Genomic DNA, 19,121 nt, shown 5'->3' with positions numbered 1-19,121 from the left:
GTTAGGTTTGTTTCACCTTAGACCTCTTAAAACACATTTTGTTCCTAAAGCAAGTTTTACAATTAAGAAAAGGAAAGCTAACTTAAACAAAACTTGAAATTCACTTTCTTGGTTGTGCTGCCCCATTTAAGTGCTCAGCCACCAGCTGCGGCCCCACAGGCAGTCCAGCCGCTGGGCTCTGGGCTCTAGAAACGGGTTTGTGAACTTCTGATTTGTTACTGGCCTATGGGGGTGGGGATAGATAGTAATTTACATGTGCCTAGATACTGGAAAAATAAATACTGACTTGTTTACTTAAATTGAACGTGTACAGCTGAAAAAATATGAACTATCAAAAAACACACTTTAGCCTAGTCTTATTATATAACTGAATTTCTTGTGGCAAAAAAAGATATAAGGGTAAATGACACTGAACAGGTCTGGTTTCATCAAGGATGGCCTGTGTGTTAGGCTGTGACCTCAGAATTCATTTGTGAGACCGTTTATCGAAGAGCAACCAAAAGGTTGTAAGCAAGGCAATGAACAGATGAGATTTGCAGTAAAGCCTCTGTTAGATATGGGCATCAGCGTCAGTGGCTGACGCCTGGCTGGGCCTCAGGCATCTGTGATAGAACAGGGCAGCGCTCAGGGACAGAGAGGAGGGGCGGCAGAAGACGGGCGTGTTATCGTCCTGCCCTGGGCTCCGGCTCAGGGGGCCACCTCACGCTTCCCAGCAGAGCAGGACTACTGAGGGAAGTGGGACAGGCTGTCGGGATCGTGCCAGGCATGAGGCAGAGGCCTTCGCAGCCCTAGAGGTGCCTGTCAGAGCTGAGGAAGCAAGGCTAGAAAGGCGGTCAGCACCTGATTCAGTGCACGGTGACTGAGCCCGAGCTGGAGCGGCGGGTCGCTCAGAGAGCACGTCCCATCGACCCTGGTCGAAAACGCCCGCCCACCCCGGGCTCCAGGGTGCCTACAGCCACTGACTGTGGGGAGGAGCGTTCCCAGGCCTGACCTCCGCAGTGCCACGCTGCGTGCTCCCCGCTCACTTCACACCCGGGTGGAAGCTTGAGGAAGCTCGGAGGATGGAGCTTGTTTCTTGATAAACTGTAGCATTCTATTGCTTCTCTGGAGTACTTTTTCATAGAGTAATGCTTAAGTTTATTTCACTTTTCAGAAGTGGTTTTCTGTGTTCTAAAGTTGTTGTATTGTTATTTCTATAGTCTTATGATTGATCTTATTGAAGTCGAAAAGGAGCGCCTTTTAGATGAAGTAAGTTTCCTTTGAGTATTGTTCTATTTCGTGAGTGTTGATGGAGAGTACCCGCTGCCACCATCCCCGATGGTCTGAGAACTTAACAGCTGCTCACAGACGTTGAGAACTTAGGCCTTCCAGTACGAGCAAAGTGAAAATAAATCAGCACCTACCAGAAACACAAAATTCCCAAGGATCCAAACACACACCCACTGTTTCAGGCAGGCATGGTCTGCTTCGGAGTCAGGGCAGAGTCTGGTAGAAGCTCCCGAGAATCGGGCATTAAAAGGTAGTTGGGGGTCATAGCAGAGCGGCGCAGTGCAGTTGATGAGACACTGTCCCAGGAAAGACACTCACAAACGCATCATGAACTGACAGCCACAGACGCTGCTTCAAGCAAGATGCTGCTATCAGAATAAAAAGGATAAAAAAGGAAGTTTGTGATGGCTGCTAAAAGATGGGTAAGATTTGGATAAGTAAGCTGCAGTTAACCAAATCACTGTTGAGCACTGCTTTCAGCTGCACAGCAGACACTGGACAGGCGTCTGCAGTCTGTCCTGCTGTCGCGTGTGCTGCGTGCGGTGACGGGCCCGCCAGACACGCCCTGCTCTCGGACGTCTCTTCTAACGCCCAGTGTTTGAGGACCGTCCTCAGTTAATAGCTTGATGGCTTTTAAGCTGAAACAAGTGTAAACTATTGTTATATAGTCATGAGGAAAAGCACACTTGTTAGCATGTCTGATATTGAAACCCAGTACTTGGGATCAATGTTATGTTTTTTCTTGGCCCCTAAAGTCTATGGATGTCCATACGTAGAATCCTGATAGTGCTGGGTGGTACGAGAGGACATTTGCATCCTTGCATGTCAGACAGGGATGGCATTGGGAGTCAGAGAGCTAACACACAGAGCGGCCACTGCTGTCGGCTTCTGGGGCCAGCAGCTTGTTCTCAGGCCTGGAGCTAAAAGTGGCAGGACGTGGGCCTTCCGGGTTTGTAGAGACTGCTCAGCTCGTGTGTCTGATCCAGAGGGGCTTTGGCTGAATGGTCTCACTTTCCCCACAGTGGTTCACCCTGGACGAGGTGCCCCGAGGGAAGCTGCACCTGAGGCTGGAGTGGCTCACGCTCGTGCCCGACGCGTCGGACCTCGAGCAGGTGCTGGAGGGGCCCCGCGACAGCCCGCGGTCCTGGTCGCTAAGACTAGTGCCTGAACCGTGCTGCTGCTCACTTACAAAGCTCACAGCAGTAACCTGGACTTCTGTGCTGTGAGTCACTGCGGTGGCATCGGCGCAGATTAGAGCCAGTGGGAGTTGGCAGGCGTCCGCAGCGCTCTCGGAGGCCTCAGGTCTCGTGCTCGGGTGCCCTTCAGGGACTTGGGGAGCCTCAGGTCACCTGAGCTCTTTGATCTGAATGGAATCTTGTCGTATTCGTTCTCTGTACTCCGTATATTGGAAGCTCATTTCTCCATCTTCCTTGTTTTCTTGAGCAGTATAGGCATAATTAGATAGAAACAGGAAGCTTGGAAACCCGCCTGCTGAGGCTTTCCCTCTCGCTGTAGGTGCTGACAGACATCAGGGCCGACAGAGACCAAGCCGACGACGGGCTCTCCTCCTCGCTGCTCATCTTGTACTTGGACTCGGCCAGGAACCTTCCGGTAGGTGCTGACTTCCGGCAGCGGCTCCTGCCGGGTTCAGCCTGTGCTCGGTGCTTGCTGCTCTGCTCTCCCTTCCCTGCAGCCAGGAGGGCAGCGGTGGAGAGGGGCACAGGCACATGCCCTTCATGAACGCAGAGTTGCATTTCCCTGTTACCGGCTTACCCAGGATGGTCAGAATTAGCTGACGTGTTTTGGTACACATGAAAGAATACACTTAGTGCTTAGGAAAGAAAATACCCTGTGGAAAAGTGTTAATTACTGAGATTCGTGCGTGAAGACGAAAACCGAATCCCTTTGGCATCGCCCCGGCCGTGGCACGGTGGGGTAGGGGCCGCATGGGGCAGGGATGCCCTGCGTGCACGGCTTCTAGCCCCGAGCACGTGCTCCTCCCTGCGGCTGTCAGCGTTCAGCCCTTAGAAACACCGTGGAGGACAGTTTCATAGATGCTAACCAGCGCGAGGGGAGGAGGGGTCATGCCAACCCTGCTGTGGCGCTGCCTCCACGCTGAGGGCACTGGCTTGTCGTCAGAGCTCACTGTTCCGACAGCACATTTTAGTGCCCGTCTACCTGCTCAGCAGACGGCCTGTCTCCTCCATTTCATTGTGGCGGAGGCCAGTTTTGTTGAAAGAAAGACTGCTGTCTCCAGAGGCAGGGTGTTTCCTCATGAGATGGCGTGATAGTCCGTGCCCAGTCACCTGAGTGCCCCGTGCGTGCCCCCTGGGTGCATCCTTGGTGGGGGGATGCCTAGGCATCCCACCTGGCCGTGCTCACATCGCCCTGCCCGTTTACCTCATGAAATGGACACCCTAATCTGTTCAGCACCTCTCCAGGGTTTAAATGGTGCATTACTTGGGCTTTGCTCAAAAGCAAACTTAATGTATTTTGTGTATGTCTGTTTTATTTAAAATTTTTAACAATTAAAATCTGCTTGATCATCTATTTTTTTTTCATTTTGCAAAGATGTTAACTGAACTGTGTTTATGAATGTATATAATTGTACCCTTTCTTTCAGTGAAGATTTAACCTTTCTGCAGAATTACTTGTACGGTAGAACTTTTTGTTTTTAACCACAATTTAAGTTTTAAAGTCTTTCATAATGCCTGATGGGAGTGAATTTGTTGTATATTTTAGAATAGAGGAAAGTAGTAGTGAATTGGCCTCTCTTTAGAACTGTGTGTTTTGTCACATTAAATTAAAATAGAGTAATGTCACATAAGCAAGAGACAGAAAGAAACGTGAATGTATTAACCTGCTATTAAAAGGGCACTTTGTGCATGAGTGTGCCCTGGCCATCAGCGGCAGAGAGTCTTGACCAGACCCCGCCTGGGGGCCTGTTGGGTGGGAGTGTGCCGCGCCCCCACGCCTCCGTGCGGCTCTCTGACTCTGCCCGTGGCATCCTGGATTTAGTGCTTCCATGCCTCCATTGACCACAATCCACCATTCTTTGCTTTCTCCTCCCATTCCCACTTTCCCAAGAGTATCTACGAGGGAAACTTTGGGTGTGGCTACTTAAAAGAGAGGCGCGCGTCGGGACTAGTGTTCTGTGAGAATACTGCCTCAGTCTGTAGAGCACTATTTGTGAGTTCCCAATGTTCTTCCTCCTTGTGTCTGGTGGAGACTGCGAGAATGTGGACTGGAGACTAATGCCGTCTGCTCAGTGCCGGAATGACGTGCATGCCTTTCAGTTTTGCATGATTTCAGTTCCTGTGAGTGTTGCTTTCATGCCTGTTTTGTGAAACGTAACTCTGCTGTAACTAACGTTGGTGACTGCATCTGATACCGAGGTGGACTAGCCCGATGAGCCATGGAGGAGCCTTGGGCTCTGACGCTGCTCCTGACCCTGAAAATTTTTTTTTAAAAAATCATCTGAGGAAACAGTGAAGCCATAATGATTAAAATGGATTTTCTTACGGTTCATCTCAATGTGAGATGTAAATATTTCTTTGCGAGCTTTCAGAAATCTTCCTTAAATCTGCTTTCTCCTCCTGACCAGACACAAAGGGGTATCAGAGCTGGGCTTTCCATCAAGTCCCCGTGGCCCCGGGAACAGTGGGTGAGACAGAAACTCACTGCTGCCTGAAGACGTGCCTTCCCCCGTGTACCCGGAGCTCCTTGGGGGAGGAAGTGTGTATTGACTTTGCGATTCGCTGCTTTTAAGGAGCTTCAGGAGTTCCTGGGGTGGGCAGTTGAGCATTCTGACCTTTATCTCTGGGAGGTGGTTTTCATCCCCTGTGTTTCCTGAGTCCATGCTCTGGAGCCTAGATTCCTGGCACTGTTCTGGTCCTTTTAGCAGAGTTATTTTCACTTGCTTCGGGCTCAGAGAAAGCCGATGGCTTAGTCCTTAGTCTAGAAACTAATTATTGATTTAATTCAATAACTAGTGAGATTCTTAAAGCTCACTCGTTTCATTTTCATTTGTTTTCATTTTTATTTCAGCATGCATACTCAGTTTATTCTTATTTTTAAAAAGAAGGGGTGGGGAACAAAACTGAAAGAAGCGGCATTTTGTCCCATTTGATGGATAAAGACAGTCAAGTCAGACCCCTGAAGGGTGGGTGAGCTGCTGTCTCCTCGCAGCCCCCGCCCCCTGGCCATCTGTTGGGGGGTCAGGAGGAGGCAGTTGTGCCTCTGGCCGCTGCTTCCGGTCACTCCCAGGAGTGTCCCGGTGGGGGTCTCTGCTGGAAGCTGCTGCCCGTGCCAGCCGAGCTGGCTGCATGAGTTACTGTTTTCTGTAACTGCTCCTTTTATAGGAAATACTTCTGACCTTGTGTCAGGATTTTTTTAATTGCTTTGTTATATTTAGCTAAGATGTTGGTTTATCCAAACTAACTTTCCTCCTGAGTTATCAAAACCGCATACTCCGCTTGATGATTCAAATATAGGTGTCACCGAAAAGTCCTGCAAAACGAATCTGGATAGATTGATCACCTCCCTGCTCTGGTTTCAGTATGTTGTAGATCTTTCCCTTTGTCAGCTGTCCCCAAAGGCTGAGCCTGTTGCTATTTCCAGCGGAGGTTTTGGGTGGCTGCCAGCCTCACACTCTGGCACCTTCTGCTGCTCGAAACTCTCCTCCTGTTCAGCCCCATCAGTGTGCTTCCACCCCTGGTCCCGTCTGGAAACCTCAGCACACAGAACTCGCTCCCAGGCTGGAAAGGGCCTCTTTATCCTGTGGCCTCAGCACTTGGACCTCCTCCTCTGGCCAGAGGAACAAGAGGGTGTTTTCTGACCCCCAGAGGCCTCCATGACCAGATGCATCTCCCGAGCACTTTCCAAGGGCTCTGCGTGCAGAGCTCATTGCATCTCAGGTCAGCGGGATGCCTTCTCAGATGAGGAGCTGAGATTAGAGACCAGGGTTGCCTCTAGGAAGCTGCAGAGCCAGGATGATCTGAACTCAGCCGTGTGACCCAGAGCCCACATTCTCCACCCTCCTGTCTAGTCCGTCCTCCTGTAGAGTGAACTTGGTACCACTTCGTTAAGTCTGTAAGTTCATAGGCTGTAGGTGGAGTTTATTTGCGAGGAGTGGCGTTTGCACCAATGTCCACCTTGTCCATAGAGATGCTGACTGTGTGGCGTGGGGCCCCTCGGGTGTGGTGCTCCTCGGCTCTCTGTTAACAGTAGTCTCAGCTCTCGCTTGAAAACAGCGCAGGTGACTGCTTGTGGTGAGTCGCCCCAGTGGCAGCGGTGCGGTGATGTCCGGAGGCTTCACACTGGGCCCCCACTGGGCTCTGTCCACCTTCTCTCACAGCCCAGGCCTGGGCAGCCTCTCACGCCCTCACATGGCTGCTCCTGCTCACTTAGCCCACACCAAAGCCTCTCTGCTTGCATCACGTCAGCTGGTCCACGCTGGAGTAACACGCACGCAGTAAGGTCACCTCTGCAGAGGGGGAGCTAGCTGCAGGGCGAGTTCTCGATGCCCGCACACCCACTGTCCTCACCCTCAGGGCTGCAGTGCCCAGCCCAGCCCAGCCCCACCCCGAGGGGATCTGCTGAACCCACTGGTTCAGGGTGCTTCATAAAGAATAAAACTCAATTTGAGGTTAATTCCAACTCAGGTGACAAAATCTTTCATCTTAAATGTTAATCCTCAAAGGATCTTGCAGAGCAACTCTCTTGCCTTTTTGAGGGCAGTAAAGTAATGAGTTTTTAAAAATCAATAAAAGTAGGACATAAAACCCATAATAATAATAATAATAGAATAGTAGAACTTTAAAGCGAGGGGAGCTTTTGAGATGATCTGATCAGCTTCTGCATTGTATGCTTGTAAAAGAGTGGGGGACGAGGTAGATCAGATCCCATCTTTGCTGCGATTTTTTTTCCACAAGAAGATAAAGTTTAGAAGGAAGAAAGGTAGCATTTGCTGTTCCAGGATATGATTGGCTTGAGAGCAATTGGGGCATCTCTGACCCATTGATTTGTACTTTAGATGAAACCTTAAGCTTAATTATGGTTGAAATTTTATGATTTTTTTCAAGGGACAAATCCTAGAGTTCGTTCACGCTAAGGATAGTAAACAGAACCCTTTCCTCAGGTGTCACTTTTGGATTTTTCAAATCCCAAAGACAAGAGGGATGGGAGTAAAAGAACAGTGATGTAGAGGCTGATCTGCTTTGATATTTACAGATTAAAGGTTTAGTGTAAGAAAATCTTGGGCATGAAGAATACTTTTATAGCTAATATTTACTGTTTCTTTGTGTAATTCTTGGTGGGTTTTGTTTAAAAAAATTTTTTTGTTCTCATAAGTTTTCATGTCATTAACCTTAACATAAACTCCTCATTGCATGTTTTATTAACCCTTGGTATATTCATTTTCTTCTGACTTGAAAGAGTAACCCATTAGAGTTTAACCCTGATGTCTTGAAGAAGGCTGCAATTCAGAAAGCTTTAAAGGTAAACTAATAGTTTTCCCTTCAAAAGTTGATGAAAACGTATTGAAAGAGATGATGCTTTAACCCATATAGGTTTATTGACAGATTCTTCACAAAGTAACAGAGTAATAATTACTTGTTTAGTTGAAGAGAGGCTACTTTTATTGTTAAAGAATTTAGTAGTTAGAAGAATTTAAATCAACTTTGATGATAAGTTTATAAGATATCAATATGGTAAATTAGACTTTTGTCCTGTTGGCCTTAGGCAGCAGTATCTATGGTGCTTTTAAATCATCTGTACTTTAATTCGATTTGGGTTAGTGAAAATGGTGAAATAGAAGTTCTGTTTAAAATCGTAACCAAGTTTTAGATTATGATTAAAGTGTGTGCCCAGTGCACTGTGACTTTCCATTAAAAAATCACCTCTTCCAATATGCTGCCCCAGGGCCGTCTCTGAGTCGGCGACCTTGGGCTTTTGGTGCTACTCGTTTGGGAGACACAGCTTTCGAGAAGCTTTAAATTTCATTAAATGAGGTATATTGAAAACTAAGCTCCACTTCTTAAAACAACATGAGCATGTATTTTCTGGCTAAATTAAAAATGTTTTATTATTTTTTTCTGATTTCTTTGAGGCTTTATTTTAAGCTTAAATATTTAGGGGGATGCATGAGGGGGTCAGTGTAGTTGTTTTAATTCTATGCAAAGGAATCGACAATGGGTTTTGATCAGTTTCATCTAGAAGAATAAGTTAAACTTCAAAAGAGGAAGACTAGCATTCTGCTTTGATACAGGATTTAGAAAGCCCTTAGCCCACCCCACTGTGAGGAGGGGAGGTGGAGTGCTCCTTTGGAGTACTACTTGGTTAGAGGGGTAGTTCCTCACCAGAACACTGGGAGGGAACATCTCCGCAGCCTTTGCTCACCGCTTCTTTGGTGAGTGAAGATTATTGACCCGCAGAGCGTGATGGCTAGAATGAAGGCTCTCCAGTGCAGGGGTTCAATGAAGGTTTGAACCCCTGCACAGCCAGCCGAGTGGGCCCTGCAGTCGGCAGCAGAGTCCTCCCTGCTTTGTTCTTCAGAGTGGCGGTGATGTTCTCTTCCCTGTCGGAGTGCTGATCATGCATTTAAAGTGCCCAGTGTAGCTAGCAGAATATGTGTTATTTTTAATTGCTATTGTGTTATCTTATTTAAGCCTAACAACTTGGTTCTGGAAATGGTTTTACACCCATGAAAACTGAGGTTCAAATAAATGAAATATGTAGATCTTAGTAATCAAGTAGAGAAAAAACTAAGGTTTAAATTCAAGACAGTCTGACTTTGAAAGCTCCTATTCTCATTATACCCTGTGTGTCTGTCTTGTGCTGAAGCGTTTTGAATATTGCGTCCTGATAGAAGACTTAGTCACTGATTTAACCTTGTTTCATAGCATCCAGAATATCATCCATTTCAGGACAGTCAGCCCTCGGTATCCGCAGATTTTGTATCCACGAGTTCAACCAATCTAGGATCGAAAATACCCTGGAAGAATCTACAGAAAGCTCCAAATAGCAGCATTTACATTGTGTTTACAGCTATTTATGTAGCATTTACACACTTTATTAGGTGTTACATATAATTTGGAGATGACATAAATTATATGGAGGATTATAATACTAGGTCATTTTATAAGTGAAATTTGAGCATCTTTGGATTTTGGCATCCTGACGGGGTCTTGGAACCAACCCCCCAGCAGATACCAAGGGATGACTCTACACCATTATTTTATATACGACTGAGAAAGAAAACATGGGCTTCCCTGCTGGCCCAGTGGTAAAAACCCACTTGCCAATACAGGAGACTATAGTTTGATTCCCTGGGTCAGGAAGATCCCTTGGAGAAGGAAATGGCAACCCATTCCAGTATTCCTGCCTGGAAAATCCCATGGACAGAGGAGCCTGGCAGGCTACATTCCATGGGGTTGCAAATGAGTCAGACAAGACCTGGTAACTAAGTAACAACAACAACAAAGAAAGAAAGTAAGGTACCAGTTAAGGTTTCATAGCATTTATTTTACACTTACTGAGAATTTTTAGACTTAGGATAAACATTTTTTAGGATGCCATTCACACACGCACATAAAAGGAAAATACAAGCAAAATAAATTGGGGAGGGCAGTGACAGCTACCACTCTGCCACAGTCTGCCCCAGAGCAGGCACTGAAAGTCATCCGTTGTAAATTCCATTTTGTTTTCAGAGATGTTAGAAAGTTTAGACAAGGGGCTGGGGGATGTATTTAAATTGATAAGCTACAGTAAATAGGAACAAATGGCTACTTTTTCAGAGATTAATAAAGCGTATAAAGTCAGCTTCTGTATCAAAGACACCAAAGTAGCAGTAGCTTAAGGAAGACAGACGTGTATTTCCCTTGGATGTCACAGAATGCTGACTTATGGCTTTGTGGTGCTCCATACCTCCAGCCATAAGGGTCACACAGCAAAGGCGAGACCCCGAGACCACTATGGGGCCACACCTACCACAAGGGAGATTCAGAAACAGAATCCTTGTCACACAGGATGTGTGCTCAGCTACAGCCCCAGGGCTCTCGTGTTAACGGAAGAAGGAGAAGTGGATTTAGGGGGAAATTAGTATTCTCCCACAGTAGTTTGTAGCCTTGGTTTTTTTTTTTAACAGTGTTTATTTCATTTTGCAGAATTAATTGACATCAAAAAGATGAACCAGAAACTAGATTATCACAGTAGGTTTGGGCTAGTAATATTTTATTCCAATAATCATAAATTTGACACCTCTGTCATTGCTGCAGTGTTGAGGAGTGACTCTAAAATTATTTAACTTAAAAACATTTTGTGACTTTCTTCTAATTAACTTCCACTAACACAAATATTTAACTGCATCTTCTTGTGGGGCTAAGTTACAAATAAACCTCATATATGTTGCATTTTACTATGTATTCTTCTATCAGCTATCTGTACTAAAGTATGCTTCTTACCATTTTAACTTATTCCTGAATTTTTCTCATTGCATTTGTATCTGCTTAAATGCAATTTAGATTGATGTCTATTCTTCCAGTCAAAATTACTTAGCAGCTGGTAAGCAAGATTTGATGATTGCTACATGTTCAAACAGAAGATACTAAATTAAAAATGTAAAAACATGCCTCTGACACGTTAGTATTTTTAAGATTCCAACCAAAAAACCTGTTCTGAATCAGCGCTCTCACATTGTCCTTCCAGTGCTTTTCTCTTTCCATTTGTTTCACTTTGTGCAGTTTGTTACCTGAGTCTTCAGAGCTGGAATTAACATGAAAGATTTTCAGAAGATTCCATTTGTCCAGGGTTGCTTGCTTCAAACGTAAAAGACCTTAACATTTTAAAATTGTTTGCAAATACAAGTTTCATTGATTTATGTAGATACAATTATGGCTTTGGGGTGTGCTTAGCAATTAATTGTTTTCCACTTAAATCATGTCTAGATACTCCCTGTAGCTGAAGTATCAGAAATAAATAGAAATGACTGTTAATATAAGCAGTAATTCCATTTTTAGTAATCCTATTTCAAGACATGCTGATTGATTTTATCTATTTTTCTTTTTGGATAGTCTGGGAAGAAAATAAACAGCAACCCAAACCCTCTTGTCCAGATGTCAGTTGGTCACAAGGCCCAGGAGAGCAAGGTAAGGTGGTGGCCCTCTGGGTGGCCCCTGTGGCCTCGCTGCCACAGGCACCCGTTGAGGAGGGGAGGGTGCAGGTATGGAGACGGTTGACGTCCGTGTCTTTGTCTCTTAGTCGCAAATCAATCATTTGATAATGAGCTACTTAATTTGGAATAAAATATATTCACTTAAAAATAACATTAAAAAGACATGAATATGTTCATTATGCTTTTGCTTGATTTCTTGGGTAGATGACATGGGACAAATTTCTAAGTTTCTTTTGAATGCACTATTAATATTTTGTTTAAAAGACAACGGTGTACTTAAAATTCAAGAAATGCGAATTGAGTAGAAGACATTGCTGTTGCTGTAACATGTGCTACGTTCAGGAAACATTTTGGGAATTCCTCCCTTTTTTTGACTGCTAACCATTAATTTAAGAAACTTCCTGAGGAGCAGCACTCCACAGGCCAGGGGAGTGGGGGCTCTCCATGCAGAGGACATGCTGTGGGGGGGCCGGGACCTGGGCTGGGAGCTGCTGGCAGTCCTCCTCCTGACACGCGGCAGCTTCCATAGCTGACGCCTAGTAGCACAGCCCAGCTGGAGAAGGGGTAGGCTACCCACTCCAGTGTCCTTGCCTGAAGAATCCCCAAGGACAGAGGAGCCTGGCGCGCTACAGTCCATGGGGCCACAGAGAGTCGGACACGGCTGAGCACAGCGCAGCCCAGAAAACAGGCGTCATCTCGGCCTCCATCCGCAGCGCTGGCAGCACTTGTCCACAGAAGACATCCTAGAGCTGATTTAGGATATTTTTTTCAGATTCGATACAAAACCAACGAACCTGTGTGGGAGGAAAATTTCACCTTCTTCATTCACAATCCCAAGCGCCAGGAGCTCGAAGTGGAGGTAATTTATTTGTGTGTTTACACAGATGTGTTTCTCTCTCCACATCACGCAGCACGCAGAGAACTGCCACCATGGACCCAGCAGACATGTTCCTGTTTAAGTGTTAGCAGCAGGGCAGGAGGGGTTAGTTTTTAATTTCGACTTGTGGCTGAGTGTTCCTGGTGTCTAGCGCTGCAGCTGGTGTGTGTCTCTTGGCATCACTGTCAGCCTTGCTGTGCGTGCTGCTCCGTAGCTTCTGTGCGGACACCCAGGGCGCCGCTGCCTGCTGTCCGCTCCCAGTCAGGCCGCTTCCCTTCCTCCCTCGCCTCGCTGCCCGCCCGGCCTCGGCCGGAGTGGGCCCCTTTGCCTCCTCCAGGTCCTGAGGCCCACCCTGGTGTTTCCCTGTTGCTGAGTCTGATGTTGGAGGAGGTTTCTTTCTGCTTCTGCTGGTTTGCTGCAGGCGTCTGTCATGAGTGGATGTCGAATATTGTCAAAGACTTTTCCATGGTGTTTGAGATGATCATGTGGTTTTTCCTTGTGAAGTTTGTAAATATGGTGAAATGCAGTACTGACTTTCAAATCTTAAATTTTGTAAACCTCTATTGATTTTCAACATTAGAAAGCCTTGCAAGCAAACTTTTTTGGGGGAATAACCCCGCTTACTTGTGATGTAGTATCCTTTTTACACACCCAATTTAATTTGCTAAAATTGTATTAAGAACTTTTGCATCATAAATAAGAATAAAGATGTATCGTGCAACACAGAAATAGAGCCATTATTTTGTAATAACTTTAATGGAGTCTAGTCTATAAAATTATTGAATCACTTTTGTACACTTGAAATTAATGTTATAAACTATACTTCAATTTTAAGAAAAGAATAAGACGAGATAATAATTTTAAAAGATAATTTTTGCACTACAACCCAGGGATTGAACCCGTGTCTCCTGCATTCCAGGCAGATTCTTTACCCACTGAACCCCCTGGGAAGCCCACTCATAAAATAATCTATAGTAACTGGACCTTGAATTTACAACAATAACTTTTAAAGTTCTGTAAACTTAGTTATTTCATTTAGAAATGCTTTTGTATTTACAGTTTAAAAAATAAGCAGTCAGGATTTTAGGTTTTCATGTGTAGTTAACTTACTTGATCATTTTTGTATAGTCTATGAAACCATCAAAGTTCGTACTCTTTTTGTTTAAACAATTTGTAGCATGACAATCTTAACAGGAATAATTCCTATTGTAGAGGTAAAGCTGAAAGTTATTATTCATCAACCAGATAGTGCCATGCCTTTAAAGCAGCTATTGTAGATTTTGAATAGAAAGCTTAAAAGAAACTTACAAATGTGTCTTTTCCATAAGCAAGTGTTTATGTTTATCCAGTAGAAACTTGGCACAACACCAGGAATGTGTATTGTCACCATTTTCGCAGGACTTAAGGCGTTTCGTTCTGATCCTCAGATTTGTGTGGACCGCTGCCTCGAGTTCAGGGTTCTTGTGGTGGATTCTTTGGACAGGACTCTGCCTCTCTTACTCTCATTACGACTGTGCTGAGGGGGTGGCCGGCCCTGTGACACAGATGCCCTGAGACGCGCCTTGTCACGGTGCTGTGTCTCCCGAGGGCCCCTCCTGCGTCACCTGTGGACGCGTGGCTGGGGGGGCTGCGCTTTGTGTCTCCGCCCCCGCGCTGAGCGCTGTGTCTTTGGCAGGTGAGAGATGAGCAGCACCAGTGCTCCCTGGGGAACCTCAGGGTCCCTCTCAGCCAGCTGCTCGCCCGCGAGGACATGACCCTGAACCAGCGGTTCCAGCTCAGCAACTCAGGTCCCAACAGCTCGCTGAAGATGAAGCTCGCCCTCAGGGTACTGAGTCTCCAGAGTGGCTGGGGGAAGGGTCCCGGGTGGACGGGTCACAGTGCAGGGTGCAGGGCCAAGGGGAGTGTGCAGATGATTGCTGACGGCTGTGTAGCTCAGGGGAGCGATGACCAAGGCTTGTGCTCAGACACCGATGGCTGCGGTGTTTCCAGGTTGTTGAGGCTGGAATTGTTCCTCACACTGTCAGATGAATCCAACCAGTCTTTTTTTTTTTTTTTTTTGATCCTTTGGCCCAGTAAGTATTGCTACCTAGATCAATAAAGTTTTCAGCTATTGTTAAATTTTCAAAAATCATTCAGAAGGGAGAATTTAATAAAACTCTGCAAGATGGTAGAGATTACAGGAAAAATAAATTTTGTCCAAAATAGACAATGATTCATCTGTAAGTACCTAAGGAAATGCTGAAAATAAAAGTGGCAAACATATGGGAAACTGCTAAAACTCTCTAATTTTTAAAATGCAAATTAAAATGAAGAACCAACTTCTTAAAAAATTCAGCAGTCTGTGGAGGGTGTGGTAGAAACAGTGTCCTTGGGCCTGGTCACAGCCTCTCCAGGCGGAACCACAGTGTCTCCGGTTGTAAATCATAGAGCTCTTTCTCTGGAAGCCCGACTCCTGGAGCCAGCACAGAACAGGGGGTGTTGGCTGCTGCAGCTTTACTTGGTAAAGGTGGGAAGAGGCTTCAGGCTGTCGGGATGAGCCCCGATGCCAGGCGTTCACGGGTAGGCCGCTCAGGGTGTGCACACTCAGAGCAGGTGTGGAAGGAGCACGCGGGGCGGGCCTGCTTGCACGTCGACCCTCGGAGTCTGGCAGCCTCGCCTTCCGTGACCACTGGTGAGACGGCGGGATGGGGGTCGGTGGAGGAGGAGTTTATGACCTGGGCTTTTCCACCACAGAGCTGCCACCACTGTGCCAAGAGTGGCCACTGGTGGAGGCCAGAGCACATTGCACTGTTGGGTGACCTGCACACTCCTGGTCCTACACTTTCTGTGACGTGGTAGGATAGCTGAATAGGTAGACTACTTTGAATGTTTTGTGCCAGGGTTTAAAGAAACTTTGCAAATGAGGATCTGTAAAGCTGTTCACACGTGAGCCCATGACCAGCATCAGCGGTTTTCATCCTGTGTTTGTTTTCACCCCGAGGTGCTCCACCTTGAGAAGCAAGAGAGGCCTCCAGACCACCAGCACTCGGCTCAAGTAAAACGACCCTCTGTGTCCAAGGAAGGGAGGAAAGTCTCCGTCAGGTCTCAGATGTCTGCGTCGCCAGGCTCGGGCGACAGTAGCACGGCCCCGTCCACGCCGGTCGTTGGGGGCAGCGAGAGGCCTGGCGTGGAGGAGCGAGCCCCGCCCACGGAGCCCAGCCTGCAGGGCCCGAGGGACCTTGGCCGGAGCTCCTCCAGCCTCCAGGCGGGCCCCGCCGGCTCCCCCAGCCACGTCTCTGTCAAGGAGCCCACCCCAAGCATCGCCTCGGACATCTCGCTGCCCATTGCCACGCAGGAGCTGCGGCAGAGGCTGCGGCAGCTTGAGAAGTAACTAGACGTGCCCTCGCTCTTGGGGAATCGGCGTGTGGCCCACGGGCTGCGCGGGGGGGATGCAGTCTTAAGCAAGACGGTTTCAGGCAGTGTGGCCCTTTTGCTCCCTGAGCTTCTGGCTTTCAGGATAAACCTGCTGTTTTCTGGTACCTAGTGTTTGGCTCACTTAAAGCTTAAGAACAGTAGGGTGACCCTCAGATCAGGAAGGCAGAGTCTGGAGTGGATCTGCTGGATCTTAGCCCGGGTCGTGGAAAGGCCTGGTGGCAGTGGGGTGTGTGTGCTGTTTGAGGACGAGCCCTGCTCTTTCATGCTTGGTCCACACCCGCCGCACCGCCCAGCGCTTTGTCTGGGGATGTTTATGTGGATTGCTCCCTCACACCCCTGCCTCCCAGGTGTGTCCATGGCCCCCTTAGATAAGGACAGAGTCTGCTGTTAGCCTGAGCCTCAGATGTGAGCCTTTTCCTCTCAGCGGGAGGAGAGACTTGCCCTTTGAAGCAGCTTCCTCTGCTGCCCTGCCGTGCTCAGTATGACGTGGGGGCCGAGGTGGGGCAGGCGGTGCAGAGCGCCCCTCGCGTCCGCGACCTCAGGAGACACGAGCTCTGTGCTTCAGCCTGAGACGGGCGGAGGGTGTGACCTCATCAGATGACCCGGGAGGCTGGGTCCAGGGGCTCCAAGAAAGGAGCGCAGATTCGGGCAGTGCCCGGGTAGACGTAGCCTCAGAAGGAGAGAGAGTCGATGTCTGTAAGGAGCGCCCATGTCTCGATTTTACTGTGGGCCCCAGTTTTTAGGAATCGGGCTATATTGAACCCTTGAGTGGACTGTGAATCCTGCTGGTCCATTTGTGCCCAGACGTTCAGACAGGGTTCCCGTTCGTGGGTTTCCTGCCTGCTCCTCGTGGGAGGGCAGGCGCGTGCTCACAGCCTCTGCACCGCCTGCAGAGCTCACGCCCCGCTGTGTCTCCGCAGTGGCAGCGCCCTGGGGCAGTCCCCCCTGGGGCAGGTCCAGCTGACCGTCCGGCACAGCGCGCAGAGGAGCAAGCTGGTGGTGGTCGTGCACTCCTGCCGGTGAGTCTGCGCGCGGGGCGGGGCAGGTGGGCGGGGCTCTGACTGAGGCTCCTGCCGGTGAGTCACAGCACGAGGCACGAGGCGGCAGGGCTGCTGCCGTTTGTGTTTGGTTATTAGTGTTGATGGTGTGGAGCTGACTGGTATTTATGTGGCTTGTCGGTCTCACTAGTAGCTGTGGTGTAAATAGGTGATATAAAAATTGGGGGGGTTCTAAAAAAGTGTTGGAAACAGGGAAGAAACATCAGTGATGTTCAGAAGCACGATCACGTGGACGCGTAAGTTGGTCCAGCACGTGTTTACTCACTGAGCACCTCCTGTGTTCCTGCTGGCGTGGCGCTTCCTGGGAGAGCGTCCAGAGCAGCAGGCTGGCCAGAGGACCCTCCTCTGGGCTTTCAGGCTCCTCGAGATGAGTGAGCGGTTGGAAGTGGCTTCAGGGACAGTTGAGCCTGGAACACTGTAGGCTTGAGCAGTGTGGCGACACCGACATGTAGATTTTTTTCAGTACTAAATATCACCACCCTATACCACGTGCTGTTGGCTGACTCCGCGGGTAAATAACCACATATGTCCTTAACCTCCGTGGAGTTCAAGATCAGCTAGAATTAAATACTAGGTGTGTGTGGCCCAGTTGTCTGGGGACAAGAGCCACGTGAAGGAGGTGGGCACGTGTCTGTGACAGAAGGGTTCAGGGGGACAGAGGGCGGAGGAGGGTGTCCTCGGCCTGAGCAGAGGCCAGGGAGCGGTCCTGGGGACTGCATCTGCACGGCCTCCTGGGCCTCCCGGGAGGCCGGCCTCGTCTCTCGCTCTCCGGGGCCTCCCGGGAGCCTGACCGCGTCCCTCCCTCTCCGGGGCGTCCCGGGAGCCTGACCGCGTCCCTCCCTCTCCGGGGCGTCCCGGGAGCCTGACCGCGTCCCTCCCTCTCCGGGGCGTCCCGGGAGCCTGACCGCGTCCCTCCCTCTCCGGGGCCTCCCGGGAGCCTGACCGCGTCCCTCCCTCTCCGGGGCCTCCCGGGAGCCTGACCGCGTCCCTCCCTCTCCGGGGCCTCCCGGGAGCCTGACCGTGTCCCTCGCTCTCCGGGGCCTCCCGGGAGACTGACCACGTCCCTTCCTGGGAGGGCCAGTGAAGCGCTGTGGAGGGTGATGCTGTGGTTTCCATGTTGGCAGCAGAGCAGGGAGTCAGAACGTCCCCCAGACTCTGGGCTCAGGAGATGGGGCTGAGGCCACCTCCATGGCCACTGGAAGCCGTGAGCACGGGAGAGGGCCGCCGCCTCCCTGGGCTGCTAGCACCTGGATAGATGCGAAAGAGGGGGTAGGCTCTCGTGTGGGGCTCACTGGCATTTCTCTAGACCCTGACACCCAGTGTCCTCTGCTCTGTGTTACCAGAAATCTCATCGCCTTCTCTGAGGATGGCTCCGATCCCTACGTCCGCCTGTATTTGTTACCAGACAAGAGGAGGTCGGGAAGGAGGAAAACACACGTGTCGAAGAAAACGCTGAACCCCGTGTTTGATCAGAGGTACGGTCCGGGTCGCCGTTTGAGGAAGGCCTGGTGGTGCCTGTGGGGAGAGTGTGTGTGAAAAACACCTTCCTGTGAGCAGTCGGGGGCTTGTTGGTAGATTTGAGTGCCGCGTGAACCCTCAGGCCACACCCCAGCAGCCTTGGCCTGAGCACGTGTGGATGGAGCCCCGTCCTCGTGGCTCAAACACCACCGACATCGGGGAAACGGTGAGCTGAGTGGCGCTGATGTCCACTGATACGGTCCCCATTCCATCGTTAAAGGTGCTGGTTGCTTACCGTGCTTTCACACCAGTGACTTCGTTTAAACTGAGGTCACGAACCAATGGGCAGGCACTCGGTCTTGGTCAGCCGCAGCCTCTATAAGTTTGGGGACCCACCAGCAAACCTGGGGTTTAGGCTGCTCGCTCTGGGAAGACCAGCACATCCACGTGTCCCTGTGAGGCCTCAGGCCTCATCCTCTGCTTTGCCAGCCTGGCTGCCGGAGGCTGTTGTCCTGCAGCCTCTGGCCTCAGCCGCCAGGAGCTGCCTCCTCCACGAGGTCTTCCTTTACTCAGAGCTCTGAGCTCTTGCTCCTCAGTCTGCAGGTGAGGGACTGGCCTGGACTCCCCGGGTGTCTCACACCACAGCCCAGGTTTTTCCCCAGGAATCAGGCATTGTGTCCACACCGGGGAGCCACAGGGTCAGCTTTCCAGTCTCCTGTTGTGTTTGGGAAATAATGGGTGAAAAAAACCTGAGTCTTCCTGAAGGGCCGGGGCTAAACATCTAGCCAAAGAGGTCACTTCTACAATAAAGAAACAAAGACCATGTTTGGAGCGGACGCATAAACAAAAATGCCATCTTTAGTTACAGTAAAAC

The 19,121-nt window shown here is 49.1% G+C and overlaps 1 protein-coding gene across 7 annotated transcripts in view; it reads left to right on the top strand.

Annotated features, from left to right (window-relative positions):
* Window positions 1–19,121, top strand: part of ESYT2 (extended synaptotagmin 2) — an 83,644-nt gene that overhangs the window by 61,102 nt on the left and 3,421 nt on the right. For 3 of the 7 annotated variants that reach the window (XM_081535571.1, XM_081535575.1, XM_081535572.1), the window contains 9 exons: window positions 1,200–1,248; window positions 2,292–2,381; window positions 2,785–2,880; window positions 11,340–11,414; window positions 12,213–12,299; window positions 13,993–14,142; window positions 15,298–15,683; window positions 16,652–16,750; window positions 18,133–18,264. In XM_081535571.1, coding sequence (XP_081391697.1) covers window positions 1,200–1,248; window positions 2,292–2,381; window positions 2,785–2,880; window positions 11,340–11,414; window positions 12,213–12,299; window positions 13,993–14,142; window positions 15,298–15,683; window positions 16,652–16,750; window positions 18,133–18,264 — 1,164 coding nt within the window. Of the gene's footprint in view, window positions 1–1,199; window positions 1,249–2,291; window positions 2,382–2,784; window positions 2,881–4,356; window positions 4,459–7,704; window positions 7,768–11,339; window positions 11,415–12,212; window positions 12,300–13,992; window positions 14,143–15,297; window positions 15,684–16,651; window positions 16,751–18,132; window positions 18,265–19,121 lie in introns of all 7 variants that reach the window. The other 4 variants (XM_081535570.1, XM_081535574.1, XM_081535568.1 and 1 more) reach the window with 2 other exon arrangements.

Source organism: Giraffa tippelskirchi, chromosome 10 (genome assembly GCF_054371585.1).
Source record: "Giraffa tippelskirchi isolate mGirTip1 chromosome 10, T2T-mGirTip1v1.2.pri, whole genome shotgun sequence".
Taxonomy (NCBI): domain Eukaryota; kingdom Metazoa; phylum Chordata; class Mammalia; order Artiodactyla; family Giraffidae; genus Giraffa; species Giraffa tippelskirchi.
Note: the sequence above shows the minus strand (reverse complement) of the source record. Positions and strands in the feature narration are given on the sequence as shown.